Source organism: Capricornis sumatraensis, chromosome 12 (genome assembly GCF_032405125.1).
Source record: "Capricornis sumatraensis isolate serow.1 chromosome 12, serow.2, whole genome shotgun sequence".
Taxonomy (NCBI): domain Eukaryota; kingdom Metazoa; phylum Chordata; class Mammalia; order Artiodactyla; family Bovidae; genus Capricornis; species Capricornis sumatraensis.
In genome coordinates, this window is record NC_091080.1 from 33,975,789 (window position 1) to 34,002,280 (window position 26,492).

Below are 26,492 nucleotides of genomic sequence, written 5' to 3' on the forward strand. Positions count from 1 at the left end.
CTAGTATTTTGGGGCTTCCCTTGTGGCTCAGCTGCTAAAGAATCTGCTTGCAACATGGGAGACCTGGGTTCGATCCCTGGGTTGGGAAGATCCCCTGGAGAAGGGAAAGGCTACCCACTCCAGTATCCTGGCCTGGAGAATTCCTGTATAGTCCATGAGGTCTCAAAGATTCGGACACAACTGAGTGACTTTCCCTTTCACTTCAAATAAATGGAGAAATATATTTTAAAAATATAAAATGTGGAGTAGAAAAGAACCTGTGTCTAGTGACAGCGTACAAGCATGTTAACAGATAGAATTTATGGAAAACCAGTCATGGAAGAAAATCCAAATGCTTTTCAATCTTTGCTCAGGTGTTTTCCAGATACTGAAGTCCCTTCACGTGTCTCTGTTATTCCCAGGTTCCCTAACACAAAGTTTAAACATGGGGAAATAATTCAAACTAGAGACCTCATAACCTAGGCCATGATTCTGATGCGCATAAAACTCTGTGTCCTTACAGCTGATGAGCATCTTGTCTGGTGTCAAGCTTCTGTAATTCTCACAATCAGGCTTGCTGACAGCACACGTTCATGGCCACGGCATTTCAGGCTCACATAGCCCTAATACGTTCCTGTGTCTACTTCCTTCAGTGATAAACTGAATTAGCAGATGAATTGGGAAGTTAGGTGGTCTTCCTCTCCACAGTAATCACATGAACACATGGTCATTTGGTAGATGCCTTTGAAAGTCAAATGGCCCTTCATTGGCCATTCTAGAATTTTATGTAATCTAAAAGAGTGCAGTAATTTCTCCAGTGGGAGGAAATCAGTAACGTCCCATAAACTAAATTACTTTTGGTTGAAAATAGTCTTTTTGGCTCAGTTCTGTATTTGTTTTATCTGTGATCCCAGTATTTAAAACCTCACTCTAATCCATCAACATCTGATTATTTGCACATAAGTTTTCATTGCAGTCTTAGCTGCCTCAAATCCATTCAGAGATAGATCTGATACAAACCACGAATCATAAAGAAAACAAAAAGTCATCGCAGTTCCACCTTGTCACTTCATCACTGGCTCCAGCCTCTTTATTCTCCTGAGCTTAAGCAGTTTCTCCCGTCCACCCAGCTTGCCCTGCTTTGTCTTCTTCGTCTTGCTCTTTTCTCACCAGTTCAGCAGCGATTCATTGAAACCCCCTGCAGCAACATCTCGGTGATGAATGGCTTTGGACTGTGTCTCAGTTTTAATATCAAAACTTGTCTTTCTCCACTCACTTATGATCCTAGACTTGGCAATCTGCCCCTGGCAACAAGGATAAGGAATTCACAGTTGTAGATCCTACCAACCTCTCTGCTTCTTAGGCTCAAATGCTGCCTGTAACAAAGTTCCTGGATGTTGTCTGCCTACTGATTGACCTCCTGGATTTCTGATGGAAAGAGAGATCCTTCTTCCATGCTCTATCTTTCACAACTCCCTAGTTACTCTGTGCTGTGTGCTCCAATACAGACTGTTTGCTAAGGCCACCCTGTTGATATTTGCAGTCACATCCTTCTGAATCCATGCTTTGTCTTCCAGAAAAAACTTCCACACAGCCCTTAGAACTGAGTTTCCTCCTCAGGTCTTGTTTAATTCAGGGAACATCTGTGGTTCCAAGACCCAACCCATTTTCAGACATCTTATTCATCTGCAGTTAACAAGGCTTCTACCTAATCCCATCCTAATTTATGATCCACGAGATTCTCAGAAATCTGCTTGCTCTGTTACTGGTTTTGTGGTAAATGCTAATCTGTGTTGTGTGTGCTTGTGTTTAGTCATTCGGTTGTGTGTGACTCTCTGTGACCCCATGGACTATAACCCACCAGGCTCCTCTATCCATGGAACTTTCCAGGCAAGAATACTGAAGTGGGTTGCCATTTCCTTCTCCAGAGTATCTTCCCGACCCAAGGATCAAACTTGCGTCTCCTTCATGTCCTGCATCGACAGATGCTTTACCGCTCTGCCACGTGGGAAGCCCCAAACGTTTACATATTGTGAGCTCATTTAAATATGTGTCTAGGAGAATATGGCTAGAGAATCTGATGTAAAATATTTAATATAAATTTTCTTCTAAAATCAAACATGTTGAATAACTTGGCTTATGCATTATTTTAGCATATACTGACCAATGACTTTTCTCTATTACCATGAAAAGCAACCAATAAGGGCATATCACTCAAATATTATAGGTTCAAATCATTCAACACCAGTAAATCAGGTGTTCTACCTGAATTTTTCCCCAGAGAGAAGATGGTAAATCTGCGAGCAACAAATTATTTTTGTTCAAAGTTACAAAGAGTAACTAGTATGATTTCTTTTTATTTTGGCCATGCTTCATGGCATGCATGATCATAGCTTCCCAACCAGAGACTGAACCCAAGTCCCCTGCTTTGTAAGATGGATTCTTAACCTCTGGACCACCAGGGAAGTCCCACAATGATTGCTTTTCAATATTAATCTGCCTTACTAACTATCCTTCAGCCCTGTTCTGCATCTCCGCAAAAACTCATCTGATAGATTTGGCCTTATGTGTCTAAGAGACAACTTCTGTATTCAGTTTACACCACTAGCACAGACCTTTCTCCCTAAGATCTGTAAGTCCAACTGTCTTTTGCACAGCTCTTCATGCAAATGTCCTAAACATCGAAACCCAATCAAAGAAAACTCATGAGAGTCTCTCAAAACATTTTTCTTCCTCCTCCTCAACTCCTTTTCTTAGTCAATGCTACCACAACCCATCCAGATACTTAAATCAAAAACTAGATCCCCCCCCGTCCCCACACCCCTGCCACGCACAGTCAGTCTGCAAATGTCTACTCCTGCTCTTTTTCGTCTCGGGCCCTCTTCCCTTACTCACTCCCTCTGCCTAAATCCAAGTTCCCTGGCCCCTGGTCCCTGCCTTCCTTGACATGTCTTCTGTCCCGTTGCCTGCATGATCTTCTAAACCAAAATCTTGACGCTCCTGTATTTCAAATATCTCAGTAGTTTCTTGTTCCTTATTGGATTCAGTCAGATTTCTTAGCTTGACATACTGAGTCCTCAGAGGTCTGCCCCTGGCTTCCTTTTTTAGCTTCATCTTTTCTCGATTCCCCAATAACACATTACTTTTCAACATTTTCTAATGGGTTAAGCTGTCCCTAAAAAGGTCATACTATTCTCTCATCTCAGAATGCTCTTGTTCTGCCCTCTTACTTGGCGAAGTTTTATTCTGGATTCCAAAACCCATCTCAGATGTACCTTTTCCGGATGCCTTTCTGATCCCCTCCTGACTGTGAGCTCCCAGTGGGAACGGGCTGTGATCTGCCTTCTGTGTCTCTCCATGCATTTGCCCACCAGCAGGGGGCCCCTTCTACTCCTTTAATGGTTCCAGCTTGTTTTCTCTCTGATGTGGATAGAACTACATGTTGCTAAAAGACACCAAATGTTTAGTTGCTGAAAGTAATCTGCATACAATTTTAAATCAATAGTCTCTGGGTAAGAGGCTCGCTTTCTTATGAATACAGAGGCATGGACTTCATGACAGATATTTTCTCACTAAGAAAAAAGCCATTAATGTTGATTGGAGCTGCATTCCTGATAACTGGAACTGGCCAACTGAGGTCATACTTTGTTCTAATATATTTTATTTCTTATAAACTAGGAATGAAACAAGTCAGATGTCTTGTATTAATTTATATTTCGTCATTGGTTTCATCTCAAAGAATAGAGGAAAATTCAGCTGTGGAATACATAACTCCCCCCCCCCCGCCCCCCACTTGTTTTCTTTCTCTTGTTATAAGTATTTAACTGGGGAGCAAGCTTTTTTCAGGAATTGAAAGATAGCCTCAAGAAGCAAGAGACAAAATATTACCTTTAGGATGGAAATGCTATAGAAGTTGCCAGATTTTAGTCTTTAACCAAGATGTCATGCTAACTGTGCTTTGATTAAGTGTGGCATTATCCTGGGCTTTCTGTGCTTATCTTTCCATAGAATTAGGAAAATATTGTCCCATAATGGCAATCTGAAATGTGATGTAGCTAATGGCTCATCATTTTATGGGCAATGTTGTTATCAATAATTATGAAAGCAGTTTTAGAAACAATGGTTTTGAAATATTAACTTAGATTGATTTTTTAATCCATGCAATACGAGAATTAACTAAGAGATACCAGTGTTCTGATACCAGGGTCTTGATTCATCTAAAAGTACATATATTTTGGTTAAGTGGAACTATTCTGCACATCTTACTTCTGATTCGTTCAACTGAAAAAGTGAAAATAAAAATAAGAATGAAATTCAGAATTAACCGTAAAATGTCATCTTATTTTGAATTTTCTTGTTTTCAAATTTTAATTAAATATGTAAATAAATGTTTGCCAAAGAGTCTGCTAATATCCTAAGGATGAATAGTTCTTATTTGCTGCTGCTGCTGCTAAGTTGCTTCAGTCGTGTCCGACTCTGTGCGACCCCATAGACGGCAGCCCACCAGGCTCCTCTGTCCCTGGGACTCTCCAGGCAAGAGTACTGGAGTGGGTTGCCATGGCCTTCTCCAATGCATGAAAGTGAAAAGTGAAAGTGAAGTCTCTCAGTCATGCCCGACTCCTAGCAACCCCATAGACGGCAGCCCACCAGGCTCCTCTGTCCCTGGGACTCTCCAGGCAAGCGTACTGGAGTGGGTTGCCATTGCCTTCTCTGAGTTCTTATTTAGGTAGAAGAAAATCAGAATTATTTAACCATTACAATCCATTTACTCTATATCCCTTTTTTATTTGAATATTTAGAAAAGTAACTGCTATGAGATTTATGTGGCAACATTTTATACAATTAATTATATCATTCATGTAACTTTTCTCTGAACTGCTATTGAGGTTAGGAAAAAACCAGTTGAATTATTCTTTATATTCATAGTGAGAATGTACACTATTTAGGAAGAACAACATCATTTTGCATTGAAGCCAATGACTCTGTCATTAATCTTAGAATCTGTCCTTAAAGCTACTGGCAATAAAGAACTCTGGCCTTGGGTCAATTCTGAAAGTTTTCAAAGAATAACTTCTAGTGGCCTTTGTCTGAGGCCAATGAATTATATTAAACTTTCCCTGATATTGTTAGAATCTGACATCTGATTGTCCTTTAAAAGTATGGCAGAAACCAGTATAATATTGTAAAGAAATTATCCTCCAGTTAAAATAAATAAAAAAAGAAATGGTACAAAAATGAATCACAAAATCTGTGAATAAATCTTAAGTGTCAACTGTATTAAACAATTACATATGCAGTTTAAAAATAGGATGGACTTATAATAAATGATACATTTTCAAAAATTAAAAAAAATTCTATATGGTGAACTCTTCCCAGTGTACATCCCAGCTGACAAAACAAGGTCTAACACCTACCTCATTCTCTTGCTATAAAACGTTCACAGAGAGGAGATCTGATAGTTTAAACTCATCTTTCCATGTCAACCCATACCACTGGCCTCACGTGAATTTGCTCTCCTTGGAGCACTTGGCCACTGAAATCCTGCCTCCTTAGTCACCATGCCAGGCATAAGATACTTTTTGCTTTTGTTTTCTGGAGAAGGAAATGGCAGCCCACTCCAGTATTCTTGCCTGGAGAATTCCAGGGACGGTGGAGCCTGGTGGGCTGCCGTCTGTGGGGTCGCACAGAGTCAGACACGACTGAAGCGACTTAGCAGCAGCAGCAGCAGCTTTTGTTTTCACAATGTAACTACAGTCTTGTTTTGACCATTTCTCAAAAGACTCTTAATCCTGTTGTCTTTTATTATATTAAGGTGTTATAATGATCCTACTGAAACAATCCTTCATTTGAGTTCAGACACTCTTCATCTTTTTCCATTTTGGGAGTAAATTAAAAAAAATTTTTAATGCTCCCTGAAATATTAAAAAACAGCAAATTTGATTATCTGAGCATTCAGAGACATCTTGTCATCTTACAGGATTTACTCTGTGCAACTTTAATTGTAAATGTGGAAATCCTTTTAGTCCTTTTATAATCAAAAAGGAAAAATCAGGTAAAAGTACTTATATTTTTCAAAGACTAAGCCTAAGGATCTCTAATTTGTCAACTGTCACTCAGTGCCTTGGGACAGAGGTTTGCAAACTTGTTATGAAAAGGAGAGAGTACATATTTTAGGCTTTGTAGGCCATCTGTTCTCTGTTGCAATTAGTCACCTCTGCCATCGTAACAGAAAAGAAACTGTAGACAGTAGATAAATGAGTTGGTATGGGTGTGCTTCAATAAAACTTTATGCACATTGAAATGTGAATTCATTTAAAATTTTCACATGTCATGAAATATCACTCTTCTTTTGATTTTTTTCTTACCATTTGAAAAAGTAAAAACAATTAACTCAAGGCCATATAGAAACAGGCTACAGGTCTGATTTGTCATCGCTAGTCCAGGAAACTAAATAGCTTTCAAAGCTCTAGGGAAAGTTAGGTACACATTTGTGCAGAATAAGGAAACAGTATTATTGGATTCTTTTTATTAAGCTTATTTTAAATTAATCAAATATAACCTAATAGTAATCATATTCTATCATTCAATCTTACTGTATAATGGTTCTATTAATATAGTTATTAGTGTCATTTTATGTTTATTCCAGGTTATTTGAGACACTCCAGTCCCTGTTTTGGTCAATATTTGGGCTCATCAACTTATATGTGACCAATGTCAAAGCACAGCACGAATTCACCGAGTTTGTTGGGGCCACCATGTTTGGGACATACAACGTCATCTCTCTGGTTGTCCTGCTTAACATGTTAATAGCTATGATGAATAATTCTTACCAACTTATTGCTGTAAGTTGAATCACTCCCCTCCTAGAATGTGTTGTTAGTTATACTCCACCCTATTATAATTGGTAATACAATCTGTAACTGCTATGAATGAAATAAATCAGAATTATAAATGGACAATGTGATATTTATAAGCACTCTTACCACACTTGGCTATATACTAATTTAATTTTTCATATTACATGTGATTATACTAAATCTAACCTGCGAGGCAATCATTGGCTATGGCAAGCAATAGGTGAGGTATGGGCTATGAACAGGCAACTCATCTCTATATAATGTCCTTTGGGTTTTGCATTGTCTCTCACCGTCTAATCTACAATCTTCATAAAAGCAAACTCATACCAGCTTTGCAATGTACAAGTGCTAGCCCAGAGAGGAGTCTGAGTGGAAAAGCACAGGATTTTGTTTCTTAAAGCCCAGAAAAAAGTCATTGAGGAGTAACACTGAATGCTGCAGCAGAATATACAATACCATACGTGTTTATTTGAAACTCTAGAGTGCAAACAGCTTAGCTTATTTATTCATTCATTCAATAAAATCTTATTAAGCTCTTATTCTGTTGCCAGGGATGGTCCTAGGAACTAGAAATATTGCAATGAATAAGAACAACAAAGCCCTTTATCCCTTTGAACTTGCATACTAGTGATCTGTGTCTGTGGCCATTAGAAACAGTGATAGAACAAATCTGTATTGGAATATATATCTTAAGACTTAAATATATATCTTAAGACTTTCATATGTATACTTTAGACAAGTAGCATCTTATAAGAATAATTATAGGTTGCCCATTTACTCCATAAATAACTGCAATTATATTGCATCTTTGAATCTATTGCTAGTTCTCTGGGATGTCATTATTGTTATTTTGAGAAACAGCACTCCTAATTTTAATTAAACTCTCTTTATGGAAGCAAGACGCCTGTCACAGATGAAAAACTGCCTAAGACATTAAGAATAAATGAATTTTATTTACGAATTCCCAGACTGAAGTATTCCCACTGGATATACTTAGGCCCAGGGCTTTCCAGGTGGTACAGTGGTAAAGAATCCACCTGCCATTGGAGGAGATGCAGGAGAAGTGTGTTTGAACCCTGGGTTGGGAAGACCCCTGGGAGAAGGATATGGCAACTCCAGTATTCTTGCCGGGGAAATCCAGTGGACAGAGGAGCCTGGAGGGCTGTAGTCCATGCGGTTGCAGACAGTCAGACACAACTTAGTGACTAAGCAACAACAATGGCAAGATGAGCAGCAGTGATGACTTTAGTCATCACTAGCCTGGAACTTTCTACCTTCAGTTTTTCCAATCACTAGATGGTTTAATATTGTTACAGACCGTTTCAGAATCCCAAGCCTTGAACTAAGGAAGAGTCTGCTTTGTGACCGTAGTAACAGAACATAATGAAGTCGGGATAATCCTTAACTTGTGACTCCCTGGGAATGAGAAGGAGCAGAAACTACTCACAGGCCGACATTTCACTTGTGTGACTGCCTTTTTTGACCTGAAGCCAATTTTACTCATTTCCATTCTCCACGGCTACAGCAAACAGTATCTACTTCCCTTCATTAATGCTTGTTTAGAAAGATAGGGAAGGAGATAGGAATGGGAGAGAAGAGACAAAGGGAGGGAAGCTACAGCTTCTGAGGATCTATCTATCCATTCATCCAATCAGATGTCGGCTAAGAAACAATGAAGACCATGCATTTTCTAGACATGGTGAAGCCCGTTGAAAGCACACTCTGTCCAGCGTTTAGACTAAAATCCACATTATTCAGAGGAGAAATGTATGCAAACAATGTATGCACTCATCAGCAAACAGCAATTTAGAAATATTAGAATGAAGTATAGTCTAATTTTTCCTACTCTAAAACTCGAGGGTTTTAAAAATAATATTGGATTGGCCAAAAAGTTCGTTCGGATTCTTCCATAGCATCATGCGAGAAAACCCTAGCAAACTTTCTGGCCAACCCAATATTAATGGGTTAAGATGATCTATTTTGAATTTGTATGTATGCCCAGTTTCTGCCACCTCCTACTTTCCAGATTTTCTGCTTAAATAAGATTTGTGGCTAATTTAAGAGGAGACTGACTGCCCCATATCTAATTGCCACAAATGTTCCTAAGTTTCTCCAGGCAATTAACAAAGTGAAATCATTAATAAACAATCAGGGAGAATACCTCAGGCTTGTGGGTGGTCACTAGACATACTCTTATCTGGTACTGTTTGGCCAAGGTTATGTCAAGGTTCAATGCTGTGTCAAAGGCCTGTTGTATATTTGAGGAACTGCTGAGTTTATGCCTGTTGCTTAAAGGTGGACAAGGTTTATTCAAATGGAAACATATCAAGTAAGAATTTTCCTGAAAACAACAGAAGTATGAGCCGTGGGCATCTACCTAGGCAAGGTGTCAAGGCCTTGGGAAGACATAAAGCCCTGCTTGAGGCTAGAATCTAATGAAACTGAACTAATGTAAGCCTACATGCATGAGAAATGAAGATTCATCTTCAGGTCATTCATCTCCAGTCTCTTTAACATGGAATTATTTGAGCTTTCTGTTTCCTAGAAGAGGAAAGGATGAAAAGTGACAAGAGAGTTGTGAGTCCTTTTTAGGCTAAGCCATTGTCTAAAGTATTAACGTTCCAAGAGCCACTCCAAAGTCAGGCTACAGTCTCTCTGTGAGTTTTATCTCACCTTATTAAGAAACCTGTCAGCGCTTGTCATTTTCTCCTGTTCAGGACCATGCGGATATAGAATGGAAATTTGCTAGAACAAAGCTTTGGATGAGTTATTTTGAAGAAGGAGGTACCCTTCCTACCCCCTTCAATGTCATCCCGAGCCCCAAGTCTCTCTGGTACCTGATCAAATGGATATGGACACACCTGTGCAAGAAAAAGATGAGAAGAAAGCCAGAAAGTTTTGGAACGATAGGGGTAAGACCACAGGCTGTTGGTATTGCTGTTTTTTTTGTGTGTGCGCTTGAGTATGTTTGCATTCTTTACTGAATATGTCTGCATTTTAGCCTTTTTGTTCTCATTGGTTGCATTCAGTGAACATCTATTCCACAGTTATTGTGTCTAAGGGGCTTCCCTGGTGGCTCAGCAGTAAAGAATCTGCCTGCAATACAGGAGACACAGGGACACAATCCCTGGGTCAGGGAAGATCCCCTGAGTAGGAAATGACAACCCACTCCAGTATTCTTGCCTGGGAAATCCCACGGACAGAGGAGCCTCACAGGCTACAGTCCGTGGGGTCACAAAGAGTTGGACATGACTGAGTGACTAAAAATAACAACATTATGTCTCAAAAACTGCCTGATTAACTGTGGTTCACTATGGTTTAACAAACCCGGTTCCTCCACTGAGGGTGGTCACTGTTACTTTAATATGAACCACATTGTACATTTCCTAGACCCAGCACTCAAGGTTCGGGAAACTAGCCCATTAATTTCTAGTTCTATTCAGAATTATAACCTCGGGTTACTTTCAGCATGACTGATTCATTGTTTGTTTCTCTGGATTGTAAGGGAATTGTCTGTTTCAATCACCTCATATTCTCACTGCCTAACAGACACCCCTGCACAGAACACAGAATGCTTGACAAAAAGTTCTCATTTCAGTGACTGAACAACTATTATAACTTAAAAATGCTGTCCCATATTCAAGCGCAGTGATTTCAGAATCTATTCAGCTGCTCAACATTTTGCTTCCACCCCCAGTTATATTCAATACCAAGAAGTTGTGTTTGTAAAAAAATATAGGACTATGCAGAGCCATGCCTCTGTTATTCTGGAATATTATACTTCCCTAAGGACATTTCTTTCATATTGGAAAGCAAGAGCTCAAACAACTCCAATAGAAAAGCCGTGGATTTAAACTTTTCCAACCAAACCACTGACATAAGTCATTCTTCATTTCTTTCTCACTCAAGTTCCCTCATTTTCAAAGTTCTCATAGTGATGTTTTAGAAACTGATACTGTAGCATTCAGAAGTCACTTGGGTATTCTCAGAGAAATTGCCTTGGAAGTATTCTAATATGCCCTTCTGTTAGAATTATCAAGTGATGTCAGTTATTTAATTAAAGAATTAACTCATTTTTAATTTTATTTCACTGAGTTTGTGACTGCTAGTTATGCCCTTAGTGATCCTTCTTACTGATGAACTTCATTGCCTACCAGGCAGTGTTCTCAGCACTGAGCGGTTCTTTCTCTCCTGAAAGTGGCATCGATTGTCCTGTCATCTCTAATTCCAAAGGGAAATTGACAGGCAGGGAAGTAAAGCAAACGGGTAGTTAGGAGAGGCAGTTATAGTCTTTCCTAGAAACCATCACTCCATGAACTTGGAATTTGGGCATCTGTCTGACCTTGGAAATGGAAGTCAGATGATGATGAAGCCTTATCTTTCAATCCTCATACTAATTCATAGATTTTATCACTGATTTTTTAATTTTTCTCTTAAAAATAAGTTGAATTTATTGAAAAATATGGTTGTAAAATAAATATAATGATTTGGATTGAACAAGCAATTACTGTACATTTTCCACATACCAGGAGATGAGTTAGGAACTAGAGGTGGGCAGAGGTATACGAAGGTAGGGTTTCCATTCTTGAGGGCCTCAATTTTAATGTGAGAGACAATATGAGAATATCTTACTATAATATGTGTTACATGACGTTTTTAACATGACCGTGTAGTTATATCCAAGATGTCATGAGAACAGCACGGGAAGTAAGTCATGTTTTCCCTGAGAAAAACAGAAAAAGATTTCAGAGATGCCAAACTCTGGCTGCCTCCCTTCCATGTCAAAATAGACTTGTCCTTTTTCTCATGTTATTCTTAAAACTGGTAAGAAATTGATTTAATCAGTCCTCCAAAATATATTAATTATTAGTACTGCCTTATTATGCTTTCTCTCATAGCAGTATTTCAACTGAAGAAGACTTTCTGGGACCCAAAATAAAAGCCATACACAAAAGAAATTTGTCTTTAATATTTTAACTTTAGGCTATAGCAGAAGGAATCTTGGGTTTTAAGATGCCATGGAACTTGCAACAGAATACAGGGCCCTGCTCTAATATTTTAAGAGATCCATCTGTGCAGCCACCAAAATAATGGAGGACCACTCTAAGAATTTGACTTCCAGCTCTCTCTCCCGTCCCCCAGAATCCTCCCACTGTTGACATATTTTTAGGACTACATCACCATCATTTCTTAGATGCAAAGAGGAGCTTAACATTGACTTGGGCTTTCCTATGAAAGCAGTGATTCAAAAGGTAAATGGCATAAGTTAAAGAACGTTCTTCTCTATACATTCCTGGTCAGAAAAGCTCATTTCTATTTCTGTCTCTATCTCTAAATGTGAATATTTTGATCCAAGTTGATGCACAACAAGGTAATTCACAATTAATTGTGACCTCAAACCATTCCCTTTTCCCTAGCCATGTAGTTTCCTAACTTTTGGTAATGGATATCCTGTGCTTTGGGAATTTATGGCAAAACGGCACCCATATTGGGAGTTGTCTCTCTTTTCTCCATTCTCATCCTGTCCTCAGTCCTGCCTCTTCTCTGCTAAGCTGATGCTTTGGACAAGCACCAACCTAATCAAACTCAATGCTATACATTTACTTTTGTCTAGACTGCACTTCCAGAAGGAGAAGGGCGTATCTTGGTTTTTGTACTCTTAGTTGAGTTTTATACATTTAGATATTAGATGGAAATAGATCATATGTATTATTTGTAAAGAAAACCATAAGGTAAATAAAAATTAATAAAGTTATGATATTAGTGGAGGAGTTAATGGTAAAGAGTCCACCTGCAGTGCAGGAGACCTGGGTTCCATCCCTGGGTCAGGAAGATCCCCTGGAGAAGGAAATGGCAACCCGCTCCAGTACTCTTGCCTAGAAAATCCCATGGACAGGGGAGCCTGGTGGGCTACAATCCATGGGGTCGCAAAGAGTCAGAAGCGACTGAGCACAGCACAGAGCTAAATGAGAAAGTAATTCCGAAAGGGAGTGCTGTGAATTCATTTCAGTTTGGTTAATCCACCTGATAGTCCATTGTGTAGACAGACGAAGATGAGGAGATAGACACATCCATTAACTGAAAGGTGACTTTGAAGTACTGTTGGCAGTCACTTTGTGTATCAAAGCTTAGAAGATTGCTTGACATTTCAGAGGGACCTTAGAAATCAATTAGCTCAACTATTTCCTTTTAGGAAAAAGAGCTCTTTTACCTTGGGCAGTGTTTTAGGTGACAGAGAGGGGGGGAAAAAATTGGGTCTTAGTGTTCCTGTTCCCACAAGCTTTCCATCACCCTCTCTTGCTTTCCTGGGAACGCTGATGACCTTCCACAATACCTTCCATGCATGTCCATCTTTTGATTTCTCTCAACAGCTTTTGCAGATCCCACCACTGTTTGTCTTTTAGATTCCCCTCTCCCAAAGCCCTTGGTTTACAAGCTGGACTATCTTCTGCTCTTATTTCTTGATTCAGATTTTTGAATCAGAATTTTGAAGCTGACTGGGTGGTAGAGTTTATGCATTCTCAGAGGCATTTTCTCTAAACCGTCCCACTTGTGAGTTGCATACTTTTGTAACCAGCAGCCACCTGAATGTCATGCGGCTGCTCCTTCCCTTCAGGCATGAAGCCCCTGCATGCTCTGAGGGCTACTGATTGGCCATGGTCTAGGAGTCCATCATTGGTGATCTTATCTTGTATGGCCTCTGGGTAATGCTGATATTAGACTAGCCCTGAAAACACATTAACTTTTTTTTTTTTATCTTTGGACTTCCTTTTATGGGTGACTAGGAATTCCAGGTAAATTAGCCTTTCATTTGGAATGTTTTATGGGAGAAAGCAGGAATGAAGCAGAAATGCTTCATTGAGCAACACTTTTGGGAAGCAAGCCCAGGAAGGAGAGATGCCTTGTTTCTGGGAAATCATGAAAATCCCACCAAGGTGGCAGCCTATTGAAAGTATAATCATAAATTAAGCAACATTTTATAGCTTCTGGATTTATAGTATAGGTTTTTCTCTTACCAGTCGAATTTTAACACATTTTATCAGCAAATACCCTTCTCGGTGTTAAAACACTGGTTCTCAAACTTTAGTGTGTCCTAGAATCATCAGAAATTTCCATTTTAACAAGCACTTCCAGCTTGTAACTTTAATTAGAAATTCCTGTTTAAAAAGGCACTGGCATCTAGCTCAGCTTTTTAAACTAAAAGCCATTGTTTGCATTGGTTGTCCAAGAGGTCTAGATTACTTAATTCAAGCAAAAAGATATTGGAGCAATAAGACTTCTCCAGGGTTTAATTAATATGAAACAATTTTCATGCTATAGACAGGTTTCCAAACAGAATACTTAAGTTGGCAATGTATTGAACCAAAAAAATACTAGGTCTTTTTAACCAAATCATTAAAAAATGATCTTAACCTCTTTAGGTCTGTGTTTTCCACTTTCTCGTTTTCTCTGGGGCAGCTAGTGAGGAGAACATGAAACACCATCTCTGTTAGGGTCACTTAGCATCACTCAGCTCTGGGACTGCAGATGGTTTCCTCATGCCTGACCAGTTGCCACAGAAATATATTCAGTTAAGTCACTGCTTGGGAATCTGGACAAGTGACTAGATTAATACACCTATCATTACTAAAGGAAAAAGGCTAATAGCCCTTGCTTTTCAGAACTCATTTTTTTTAAAAATGAGAATCATTAAAATGTATTTCCCCTTAATCTTCATGACTTTCTGTATGCCTACCAACAAATGATACAGATATGACCGTGTTCACCCACGGGTACCTGTGAATTCCTAATCTACTGTGGTAAGATTTGCCAAGACATTTTAATTAAATGTTCTTTCCCAAGTGGGAATCTAGAGGACTGAATTTCTTCTCAGTATTTCAAGAGTGAGATCCTGAATACTTGCTGGGACAAGGCAACCTTCAGCATTTTATATCATTTGCTTTTATATGCTTAGAAAGTGTGTTTATGGAGAACAATATGTAGACCCATCAGGAAATGAACCACACTGCCATCTCTACAGAGAGATCATAGCCTGCAGTGACCCCTTGCTTTTTCACTTTTTTTTTTGTAATAAGAGTACAGACAGTTGCCCCTCTTTAGGGATTCACTGAGCAAAACAGAGAATAAAAGGCATAATTCATGGGCTTAAAATCAGTGATAGGGCCAAACTAGAGTGGGAATGAGAGAAAACAGCACTGACAATGGACCGTAGGGAACCGAGCTTGGTGAAGCGAGCCTGACGTTCCACTGTGTGGACCCGGAGAGAAGCAGAGATAGAGAGTGAGAAAATGTTACCACGAATTCCCTCGAGCCCTTTCTTTCAGAGCTGCAAAGCTCTGCTTGCTCTAAAGCAACCTGACACTTCTGTTGAAATCAGAGTTATCTCTGGGTAGCAAAGGTTTTTTCTCACTAGCTGATCCTTTCCTTTATCATTATCTCTGTGATCCAAATACTGCCATTGTCTTGTCCTAACAAATCAGGAGGAACTTGGAAAGGAAGAGGTCTGCCAAGATGGCAGCCGGTGTGTCCTGGGCACTTGCATAGAAAGCCATCCTGCCAAGGAACATTCTCTACACCTTGCCAGACTTTGGGTGGAATTTGCCAAGAAAACTCCCATCTTAAAGTGCACATCTCTCTTGAAAATATTTTTCCTAGACATCCAGTCAAGGAAGGAAGATTCCTGATCCATCATATGGCCCATTTTTCTTATCTTCAACATAACAGCAAATCAACTTAATTTATTTTAGAAAAAGCTGCCAAATGCAATTCCACAGATTTTTCATTGTTGTTTTAGTTGTGTCCGACTCTTTTGCGACGCCATGGACTGTAGCCCACCAGGCTCCTCTGTCCATGAGATTTCCCAGGCAAGGGTACTGGAGTGGGTTGCCATTTCCTTCTCTAGGGGATCTTCCTAACCCAGGGATGGAACCTATGTCTCCCCAGTCTCCTGCACTGCAGGCAGATTCTTTACCACTGAAATTTCTCAGTAACATGGTAAACATGAACTCATTCGCAGAAAATTTCTTTATTCCCAACAGGTCTACCATGCTGTCATTCTACCTAGTCATTAGTTTTCTTTTATAAAAAATAGAGAACCGTTAGTCATTGCAGATCACTTTATCAAAGTTTAACATGACTAGCTTAAAAAAAATTCACTACCTCTTACGCACTTAGGTACTTTTTAAATGAAATGTCCTTTGTTATACTGCTTTTATAAACACAAATTGGTCCATTCTATTCTTGGTCATTTCCAGTGATAATAGAGTAAATCCTTTTGAAGTTCAGCTGAACTTTACCCAACAAAGGGGTTGCAAACATGGTATCGTTGGTGGCAGCTCTATTTTATAAGCATTAAATGATGTCACCAGTTTCCAAAAATTATCATTATGTTTATGGCAAAGAATGCCTACATTATGGATTGAAGTCTTGTGTCTTTGAAAATAAGATATTTGGAACTCCTAATCTCGTAATAGTAATTAATGGTCAATAAGTATTGGTGAATTCATTTCATTCATTTTGTTTTTAGTGTTCAGAAGATGGTTGACTGCATCCCTTCCTATCTTCCTAGGTTACTGAAGTTCAATTGGCTGATATAATCTCACAAGACTAAAGACTGTTTTATAGTATGACCATCTAGGTGTGGAAACAGATTGGTTGGCAAAAACAATTAACTGTAAACTTGGGTTATGATACTGAATAACTCCTGATAGTTATCACAGTAAAATTTTTTATGTTCTTTCTTTCTGCCAGACTATTTTGCTTAAAATTAAAAAAATAATTTTTCCAGAAAAATAAATCTGGAATTATCTTTTAAAGTATGATCTTTGATCTTTTTGTATTTGAATTAAAATTTTAAATTTCCTATATGAGTAAGTTTCTACAGAAGGGAAGACAGTTGTGCTTTTTTTAATATTAAAATAAGGTGAAAAGTGAAAGTCACTCAGTGGTGTTTGACTCTTTGTGATCCCATGAACTGTAGCCTACCAGATTCCTCTATCCATGAAATTCTCCAGGCCAGAATACTGAAGTGGGTAGCCTTTCCCTTCTCCAGGAGATCTTCCCAACCCAGGGATTGAACCCGTGTCTCTCTCATTGCAGGAAGATTCTTTACTATCTGAGCCACCAAGGAAGCCCAGGCATCATGATAGTTTTCACTTATTACTCATAATTCTCTGATTCTGTCATCCTTAGTTTTAGTTTTACTTTGAGAAAATTTAAAGTTAAATCATGACTTCAAACTACTTTCTGACTATTTTAATTGGCTTTTTAACGACTAAACTAGAGAAATGTTATAGAGCCCCAAGATAATAAAAATTGAGTCTACTAAATTCTGTACTAAATTCAGTGTTTCTATTTACTTAAATCATAGAATATGATCTCCTGTACAATGTTTCCAATGAGAGTGCTAAAGAAGTTAGTGTACAGCTGCATTCACACTCAAAGTCTTTGTGTTCACTTAAAGTCAAGGAGATCTGGAAGGCATGTTTCCTCCCAGAAGTGCTTTTTTCCTTAGATTTCAGCTGATCTGTGTCTCAACAGGAGTCACATACCTCCATCTTGTGGCCCATTCATAAAGTTCCCACATTTTTTTTTGAAGATGTTCTAATTTTGTATGAAGTTTCAAATTTCCCAGTCCTATCATTAATACCATAATCATTTGAAAATCTGTTTCCTAAGAGTCATGTAAAATTGAATGGTTTTCCAATCATTAGTGGCCTTTACAAAGTGAAGCATTGTCTCATATGTTTCTGAAAGTCACTAACAGTCATGAAACACAAATCCATTCTAATGGCCAACAAAAATGCCAACTTCCCCTATTTACCTTAAAGAGAGAAAAAGAGTTTCTTTTAAATTGTCTGATTTTTTTTTCTAGTATCATTTCACAGTGATGTATGCACAACTCTTTTCAAAATTCCATTTTATCAGCCTCTGATTAAGTATTTACTAGGGAACAAGATCAAAAGACTTATTTAAACCCAAGATACATTATCTCTTTTGCTTTCTCACAATTTACCAAATTCACTTCTTTGTAACAGAAGTATACTTGTTTTTACATTACTTTGGCCAGTTTTCTTCCTTAAGAATCAATGCTGATATTTGACACGCATACAATTAAGATTGTATTAGTTTTTTTTCTAGTATCTTTAGAATACTAGTGAAACCTGAAAATATATACTTTATCATTTATTATTTAACTCAATTTACAATAGACATTTTTAGTCATTAAACATCTTTCTCTGTTTTGTACTCCATAATCATTGCACCATGCTAACCCAAGCTCTGCTCCCAAAACATTCTGATCCGTTCAGAATGATAGCAGGGACTTACATTTATTTTAAAAAATTAATGAACCCTATCTTTGAGCAGAATGTTTTATTTTGATAAATTCAACCATCTAATTCAAATAGCAATTTCCTCTTAATGTATATCTGCTTGAAATTAAGTGTTGGGGAATTCATTGTCTAACAGTGTTTCTGATTACACATTGTATATCATGGCTAAATTCTTAATGTGACTATGTTGACCTTCAGATTGTTATAACACTACCTTTTCAGTCTATCAAATTTTAATTACTTGACATTTAATTTGTGTTTGATACCTCCAACCTGTGTTTCTTAGCATCGTTTCAAATGGAGTACACACCAACTATGATGACCTAATTCTCCTAATCTTATATTAAAAGAACAATCTTGCCATCATTGTTTAATTATTCTATATATTAAGTACCACAGGAATTATAACCTTGCACTTTGTTGTTTTGGTTCATTCATTCTTTTGATTCGAGTAAGGCTGTCTCTCTAGCTGTTGTCCCTTGCCCAGTAAAATTCCCACTTTGCAGAAATGAGGGGAATGATATCCTTAATTAAAAGAACCAGGAATTACTTTACAGAATGGTAAAATATGACTGTAACTGAAAGGTAACTGTCCCCTTCTTTTTTAGAGGCGAGCTGCTGATAATTTGAGAAGACATCACCAATATCAAGTAAGTTACTTTTATATCTTGAAACTTACACTAAAATAAAGCACAATCCCCTCTTTTGAACTGACTCTAGAGAGATCATATTTATGCACTGAAGAGCAATTCTCTCATTTTCTAATGCCTCAGGAAGTTATGCGGAACCTGGTAAAGCGATACGTTGCCGCAATGATTAGAGATGCCAAAACTGAGGAAGGTCTGACAGAGGAGAACTTTAAGGTAACCACTTTCATCTTTGTCACTAAGAGGTGGATTCTACAGAGTGTGGAAGCAGGGCAGCCCATTTTAACTCAGAGCTGGAAATGGGGGTCGTGTGTTCTGAGCAAGCCTTTCTGCCTTCTTCTTTTTCTTTTTTTTTTTATTCAAGCCCTACTGAATCATTTTTTTTAAGTGGTAAAATTTCTTTTCAAAATACACTGCATTCAAACAGACTTAATCTGAAAGATCGAGGAGACTTATTTGGACAGAGAAAATCCTAGTGCCTTGTGGCATTCTGATTACTGATCTCAGCCACAGGTTTTTTGAAACTTTGATTTGATTTCTAACCCTGAAACATTTAGTAACCAATGGTCTGAACACAACAAAAAACCTTCTTTGTGTTCTGCACGGCTTTGCTAGAGGAAAATTTAAGGTTTGAGCTTGATTGGAGCTCACAAATGTAGTTTTTCTCCGAGTTGTTGTTGTTGTTTTTTAATTCTACCAGAGTCAAAAAGGTAGAATACGTGAAATACGTAGTTCTTATCTCATGGTATAAAATGCCTTTGTTACTCTGCGTGGGTTGTTAGGAAGTCTCCAGACAAGAGTACTGGAGTGAGTAATGATTCCCTTCTCCAGGGGATCTTCCAGACCCAGGGATAGAACCTGGGTCTCCTGCATTGCAGGCAAATTCTTTACTGTCTGAGCCACCAAGGAAGCTCCAGGGATTTTTGGACAACTGACTAAAAGTCAATGAGATCTTATAGGCAAAGACAAAAGAAACATATAAAAAACCCTATTGGAGACCATGACAAAGAAAAACAGTAGGCTTGACGGGAATAAATATAAGCAGCCAATTAGGTAAGAAGAGAGATAAATTGCAAAACAAAGCACAGGTTAAAAGTTGACTAGGATCCAAAATGTTCTGTGTAGCCACAACACCCAAATTTTGGAATTAAATGATTCCTGACACTTAGAGTGATGGGTTGGAGGCAGGAGGCCACCCCAAAGCCCACCAGTAGGTTAGGACTGAGAATTCGGTTGTCCAAAAAGATGAAGGGATGAATCTAGGAAATGCTGTCTATTCACCAGTTCCCAGGATTTAGTGGCTGACCCAGATGTTGAGAAAAAATCAGCTCCAGGGTAATAAACGATTGAAAGTAACTGCCAACTCTTGGAAGGGTAGACTCCACTTTAATTATTTAGTTTTAGATATCCCTGTGGACACCAAAATGTTCCAATATTAAAAATCTCGAAAAAACAAACAAACCCCTACATCCCTGAGAGAATGTGAGATGACCTGAAAGCAGATGCATATTTTGGAGAGAAAGTATTTGAAACTGTAGTCCCAAAGAGACCCAGCATCCCCCATTACAGAGCAATGGGAAAGAAAACTCTTACCTTTTCTTTTACATCAACCTTAGGAAGTCTCCTCCTTTCTACAGAACTGTGATAGGAGAATTAGGAGACATCAAATAGATACAAGTGCAGTGGAGAGAACTGACCATTCTAAATGGAACCACAGCCGAGGGGACTCCTAGCTCTCAGAAACGAGTGAAGACGTGTTGGATCCATATGTGAAATGAGCAAATAACAGCTTCTTGGCTGCCGTCTATGGGGTCGCACAGAGTCGGACACGATTGAAGCGACCTAGCAGCAGCAGCAGCAGAAACGTTTATTTGTTTAGGTCACGAACTAATTTCATCATTTTCCTTTTCACTTAGGAACTCAAGCAAGACATTTCTAGCTTCCGCTTTGAAGTCCTGGGGTTATTAAGAGGAAGCAAACTCCCCACGGTCCAGTCTGCCCAGGGCACGAAGGAGTCTTCTAACTCCGCAGACTCGGATGAAAAGAGTGATAACGAGGGTAGCAGCAAGGACAAGAAAAAGAACTTCAGCCTCTTCGACCTGACCACCCTCATTCACCCGCGGTCGGCGGCAATTGCCGCCGAACGACACACCATCAGCAACGGCTCCGCCCTCGTGGTGCAGGAGCCCCCGAGGGAGAAGCAGAGAAAAGTGAATTTTGTGACGGATATCAGACACTTTGGGTTGTTTCACAGACGATCGAAACAACACGCCGCCGCCGAGCAAAACGCAAACCAGATCTTCTCCGTTTCAGAAGGGGTGGCCCGTCAACAAGCTGAAGGACCCCTGGAGAGGAGCATCCAGCTGGAGTCCCGAGCTCTAGTTTCACGGGGTGACTTGAACATCCCGGGGCTCAGCGAACAGTGTATATTGGTAGATCATCGAGAAAGAAATACAGACTCCCTGGGTGTACAGGTGAGCAAGAGAGTGTGTTCATTCAAGTCAGAGAAGGTGGTGGTGGAGGACACGGTTCCCATCATACCAAAGGAGAAGAAACACGCGAAAGAGGAGGACTCGAGTGTAGACTATGATGCCAACCTCACAGACACCGTCACCCACGAAGACTATGTGACCACAAGGTTGTGATACTTGACCTGAGAAAGCGTTTCTCATCCGTAACGCACATTTTCCATAGTGAGCTGGGTGGTGGGGGGAGATGTTTATCAGTGAATTAGCCAATGCTAACTTACACTTTACAGCATTTATCAACTGGGGCATATTAACCGTGTCATGTTTAAATAAGGCAAAGGCTATCCCAAACCCTTGTTTTGTTACCCGCTTTTGCTTTCACAATTTGTTTTACAATTTTTGTTGTTGTTGTTGTTAATAAATAAATCCACCTTGTATTCTTGTACTGTTGCGATAACCCGCAGGAAATTTTTAGCTCTTTTTCAATTTAAACAAAAGCAAGTTACTACAGGTGGTAGCTGACTCCTATAATAGGATATTTTTATATGCAAAAAAATGTAGCTGAAATAGTAGAGCTTTTCATAATTTTTCAGGGTCCCTAGAGATGGTTACTCATCAAGGACTTTTCACCAAGCCAGAAAGTTTGGCTTTAAAACACAAATATTATCCAATTATTTCTTAAGAACATGTAAATATCATGCATAGTTTAAGTAAACAAGTCTCCTCATGGAATCAAGATCGAGCTCTTAAAATGAAAGTCAGGTATACGTTCTAGACGGTGTCCAGTTTTTGCTCTCAGTAAGTAAAAGAAATGTTTGTCCTTAATACATGTTGATGATTTTTAATGTTTTGTCAGAAAATAATTCTTAAGTTTGTTTTTTAATGACCTTTTTCAGTCTCACCTGCAAATTATATAAGCATGAGGCTTTGTGAATAAAGAGAATTTCAAGAATGTGGCAAAAGATCTCAGTGCTAGAAAAGAATAACAATAAAGTACAACATCTTAAACAAAGCAAGGTGATTGCAGGTTCATAACATTCAGGTGAAAATGAATTTGTTCTAATAATCTAAACCTAAGCAAAGTTACATCTTATTTTTAACCAGTGCAACATAATTCAAAAGAGGTACAAAAACCTAGTAGTTCCCTCTACTTTCCCCCAGTGACTAGTATTTCTTTAAAATTAAAATCACTCTAAAATTACTATTAATTTTAGCAGTAGGAATAGATATATGGTTTTCCCTACAGCGACCACTCTTAATTAAGTATTTCTTCTATTGTTTCCAAGGTAATTTAGCTTATATTATCCTCATTTACTACCCACTCCAGTGTTCTTGCCTGGAGAATCCCAGGGACAGAGGAGCCTAGTGGGCTGCCGTCTATGGGGTCGCACAGAGTCAGACACGACTGAAGCAACTTAGCAGCAGCAGCAGCAGCATCCTCATTTACTGAGCTACTGAAAGAGAAGTGTTTTTACCTGATACCAAAAAAGGTGCTGGCAATTTCTTTAAGTTTAGATTATATAACTTGTGTCTATCTAAGCCACCATGGAAATAGACGTTTCCTCACCACATGCAGTTAGCATTTATTTCAAATCAACAGAAACATGCTGAGTTTGTTTCATCAAAAATTACCTCCATGAACTAGATAAATCATATATGATTTAGCATTGACCAAAAGCAGGTAGCTCAGATGATAAAGAATATGCTTGCAATGCGGGAAACCTAGGTTCGATCCCTGGGTCAGGAAGATCCCAGGAGAAGGGAATGGCAACCCATTCCAGTATTCTTGCCTGGAGAATTCCATGGCTAAAGGAGCCTGGCGGGCTACAGTCCATGAGGCTACAAAGAGTCGGACATGACTGAGCAATTAACACATACATATAAAAACTTCATAGTATGACAAAACCCAGTTTCTGATCCCTGCACATCAAAATAAGAACTAACAGCAAATAGCAACGTCAGCCACTGTTTTGTGTGCTATGCGTGTATTGAAACACATGTACTGCTCATGACAACCCCTGAAATAGCTGCTATTCTGATCCCCACTTCTTTAGATGAGGAAATTGAGGCGGGCAATAACTAAGCTGAAGTTCACAGCCAGAAATGAAGCTCTGAGGAGTCCTTGAAGGTCATGCCCTTAACTGTTTTACCACACTGCCTCTCAGAACACTAACAAAGGCCAAGCAAAATGATGTGCACACACGGAGTTTACTGTGGCCACTTCTGAAATGCTGAAGTTTGGGAGCGAATGAGCTAAATAAACTCCATAAATGTGTGTCCCTTTTGTAAAGCCAAAGGAAGTTACAAATTTAAAGGTGAAATTGATTTGACTCTTTGACAATTACATGATGGAAGACAGTAGATTTTTTAAAAATCGATTTCTTAGGGGCTGTCAGAATTCAACCTGCAATATTAGATTTTAGTTTATAGCAAAGCAAGAGGCACTAAGATGCTGAACATTCCTAAATCTGGATTTCGTCTGAGGGACTGAGGAATGGGTCAGGGAGCTTTAGAGTGACACAATAAGCCTAATGAATGTTCTGACTACTTCAACAACACCTTTAGCTCAAGTAGGTTAGAACTCAGAATAAGCCCTGGGAGATAGTGGAATGCTTGAATGTTCGAAGTCAGACATAGAGTAGTAGGGGAATCATAGTACTAGTCTCTATACTTGTGATATTTTTCAGTGATTCCTTTTCTGCTGTCTCTGTTTTGTGTGTGTGTGTTCCCTCGACCGTTAAGATCATATATGTATGTATCACTATGATACAGTCTTCACCGGAAATTTAAGTTCAAATTTCCTCTCTTCCTTCTGGTAACACCACCAACAATAAAAGTGACCAAAAATTTTTCCCAGTAGCTTATTTATATCAGAGGTTAGGGGGCTGATGTTTTACAGGTGAACATGGTGATAACAGAGGACCTTCAGAGCACATAACACCTTGCTTTTCAGTGTTCCAAAAATCATGGTTTCTAACAACTCCCAGATGTCACTGACAGAGGTATTTATGGGTTTAAACAAAATACTGGATATTGCTTGTACTGGTTATCCTAGAATTGGAGATTATTCTAAATATGTAGCAATATTAGGTGGCATTAATAAGCAGGAACAGTAGGGAAAGAATAAGAAATGATCAGAGAAAAATAGGATTTCAAAGTAAAGGGATGATGTATTTTTGAGGGTTTTTTTTTAAGTGAGTAATTTGTGGTTTCTTTTGATTTCTATTCATATTTCTACCAACAAACTTCTAAACACCAGAGAGAGGTTTGACATCACACTTTAATTTGTGTAAAACAACGTTTCTTGTATTTCATGCCCTCTGGATCCTCTTATTGCTCACCTTCATTTATTTATTTATTGGCAGGGCTGGGTGAAAGAGGACCTAGAAAATTCAACAGAACTTTAGTAGAATTTGGTTCAATTCATACGACTTCACCTACCATAGATATGTTTGTAAAAAACCCCTTACAAGAAAGAATGCTATAAAGATGAACCTCACTGTTTGTGATAGATGTATTCTCAAAAATATCTGTGTAAATAAATCTATATTAACTTTGGTAGGGAACTGACTGTGGAAAAAAAAAGATAACGGTGGTGAATTATTTTGTAAAATGATGAATTATTTTTCAAAGTGATAATCCTCCCCAAAATGTAACTGTTTCATAACTTGGATATTTGTATATCAAAATTTCTTAGATATTTTATTTATGGGCTGGCAATTAAAATACTGCAAAAGCATACTCATTTTCTTGCCTTGACCTGGACAGCAACCCAACACACTTCAAACAATGAAATTTCTTGATTAACTGTAGTAGTGCAAAGAAAAATTTGATGACGAGTTAAGGTTGGTAAACATCATATTATTCTGAAAGAAGCAGTCAAATTTTCAGTTAATGTGTTAAGGAATATAGATAACCTAAAATATAGGTAACCTAAAAATGCTCTCTTCTACTATTCAATAATCCTTAATAATTGTGTAAATTAATTGAGTGATTGTGCAGTCTCATGACTATTGAAGACCAGACATCAAGCACTGAAATATGTTCATTCTCAGTTATTTATGCATTGTGTCTGCAGCAGAATCTTCTACATTTTAGACACCTGCCAGTTTTAACAGTTTCGGTAACAACCCCAACCTAGCAAAAACTACCCATGTATCTTTATAAACATGTTCAAAATGACTCAAATTTTTAAAAAGCCTAATTTACTTGTATATTTCACCACGTTGAAAGTTATTTTTTTCAGTTTAGCTTTATTGTGTTTTTTTCTTATAATCTCCAAAATTAAGAACTTCTAGTAACTGCAGAATTTAGAAGTTTAATATAGCTGTCAGTCTCCTCAAACTGAACTCCAAAAAATGTTATCCTAATTATTTTACAATATGTTAAAATGTATTTTGTTTATATAGCTTATATAGTTTAAAAAATTGAAAACCGTGTTAAATAATATCTCAATATATAACTGGAGAAACTCGGGACATTTATGGCAATTTTCCAAATTTACCAAGTTACTCAGTGGCTAAGTTGGAACTTCAAGAAAAAACCCTGCATCTAGACATTCTGAGAAGTCATAAATGTATGAATGCATCTTTATTTTTGTGGAATTTGGTTTTCTTTGCCCTCTCCTTCAGTAGGAAATATTTGTAGTTGTTCAAATTTTCTATGACTAAAATTTTGAGTTAATATCATATTACACTTCTATCCCTACAGAACTGTAGTCACAGATTTTTTTAAAAAACTGATTTCTTACTGTTTTTCAAAAATAAACTGTTCAGTACTTTCATTTCAACCTGTAGATTATGTGACAATTCTATATGCACACTGGTAATATTAATAATAAAGTGTATCAATTAATATTAACGGAAAAATGATGGAGCTGGGAAACATGAAGGGGAATCAAGATCAAGACCATGGGACCAGGGCTAGACATGACCATGAATTCACCGAGCTGACAGAACAGTGAAGCTGTCACATCAATGCCAGTAAAATTCACCAGCAGCAAAACCATTAGTTTCCATTAGAGCTAGCCTGTCCAATACGGTAGCGACTAGCCACCTATAGTTATTAAGTACTTGAAATGTGGCTATAGGTGTAAAACACATACCAGATTTCAAAGCCTTAATATAAAATAATGCAAAAGATTAATATTTATATTGGTCACATGTTGAAATAATATTTTGGATGCATTGAGTTAAAATGTACTAATGA

The 26,492-nt window shown here is 38.2% G+C and overlaps 1 protein-coding gene across 6 annotated transcripts in view; it reads left to right on the forward strand.

Moving 5' to 3' along the window:
* Positions 1-21,461, forward strand: part of TRPC4 (transient receptor potential cation channel subfamily C member 4) — a 143,555-nt gene extending 122,094 nt beyond the window's left edge. For 2 of the 6 annotated variants that reach the window (XM_068984287.1, XM_068984292.1), the window contains 5 exons: positions 6,626-6,821; positions 9,554-9,748; positions 18,778-18,819; positions 18,943-19,032; positions 20,733-21,461. In XM_068984287.1, coding sequence (XP_068840388.1) covers positions 6,626-6,821; positions 9,554-9,748; positions 18,778-18,819; positions 18,943-19,032; positions 20,733-21,461 — 1,252 coding nt within the window. Of the gene's footprint in view, positions 1-6,625; positions 6,822-9,553; positions 9,764-18,777; positions 18,820-18,942; positions 19,033-20,732 lie in introns of all 6 variants that reach the window. The other 4 variants (XM_068984288.1, XM_068984286.1, XM_068984289.1 and 1 more) reach the window with 4 other exon arrangements.
* The last annotated feature ends 5,031 nt before the right edge of the window (positions 21,462-26,492 follow it).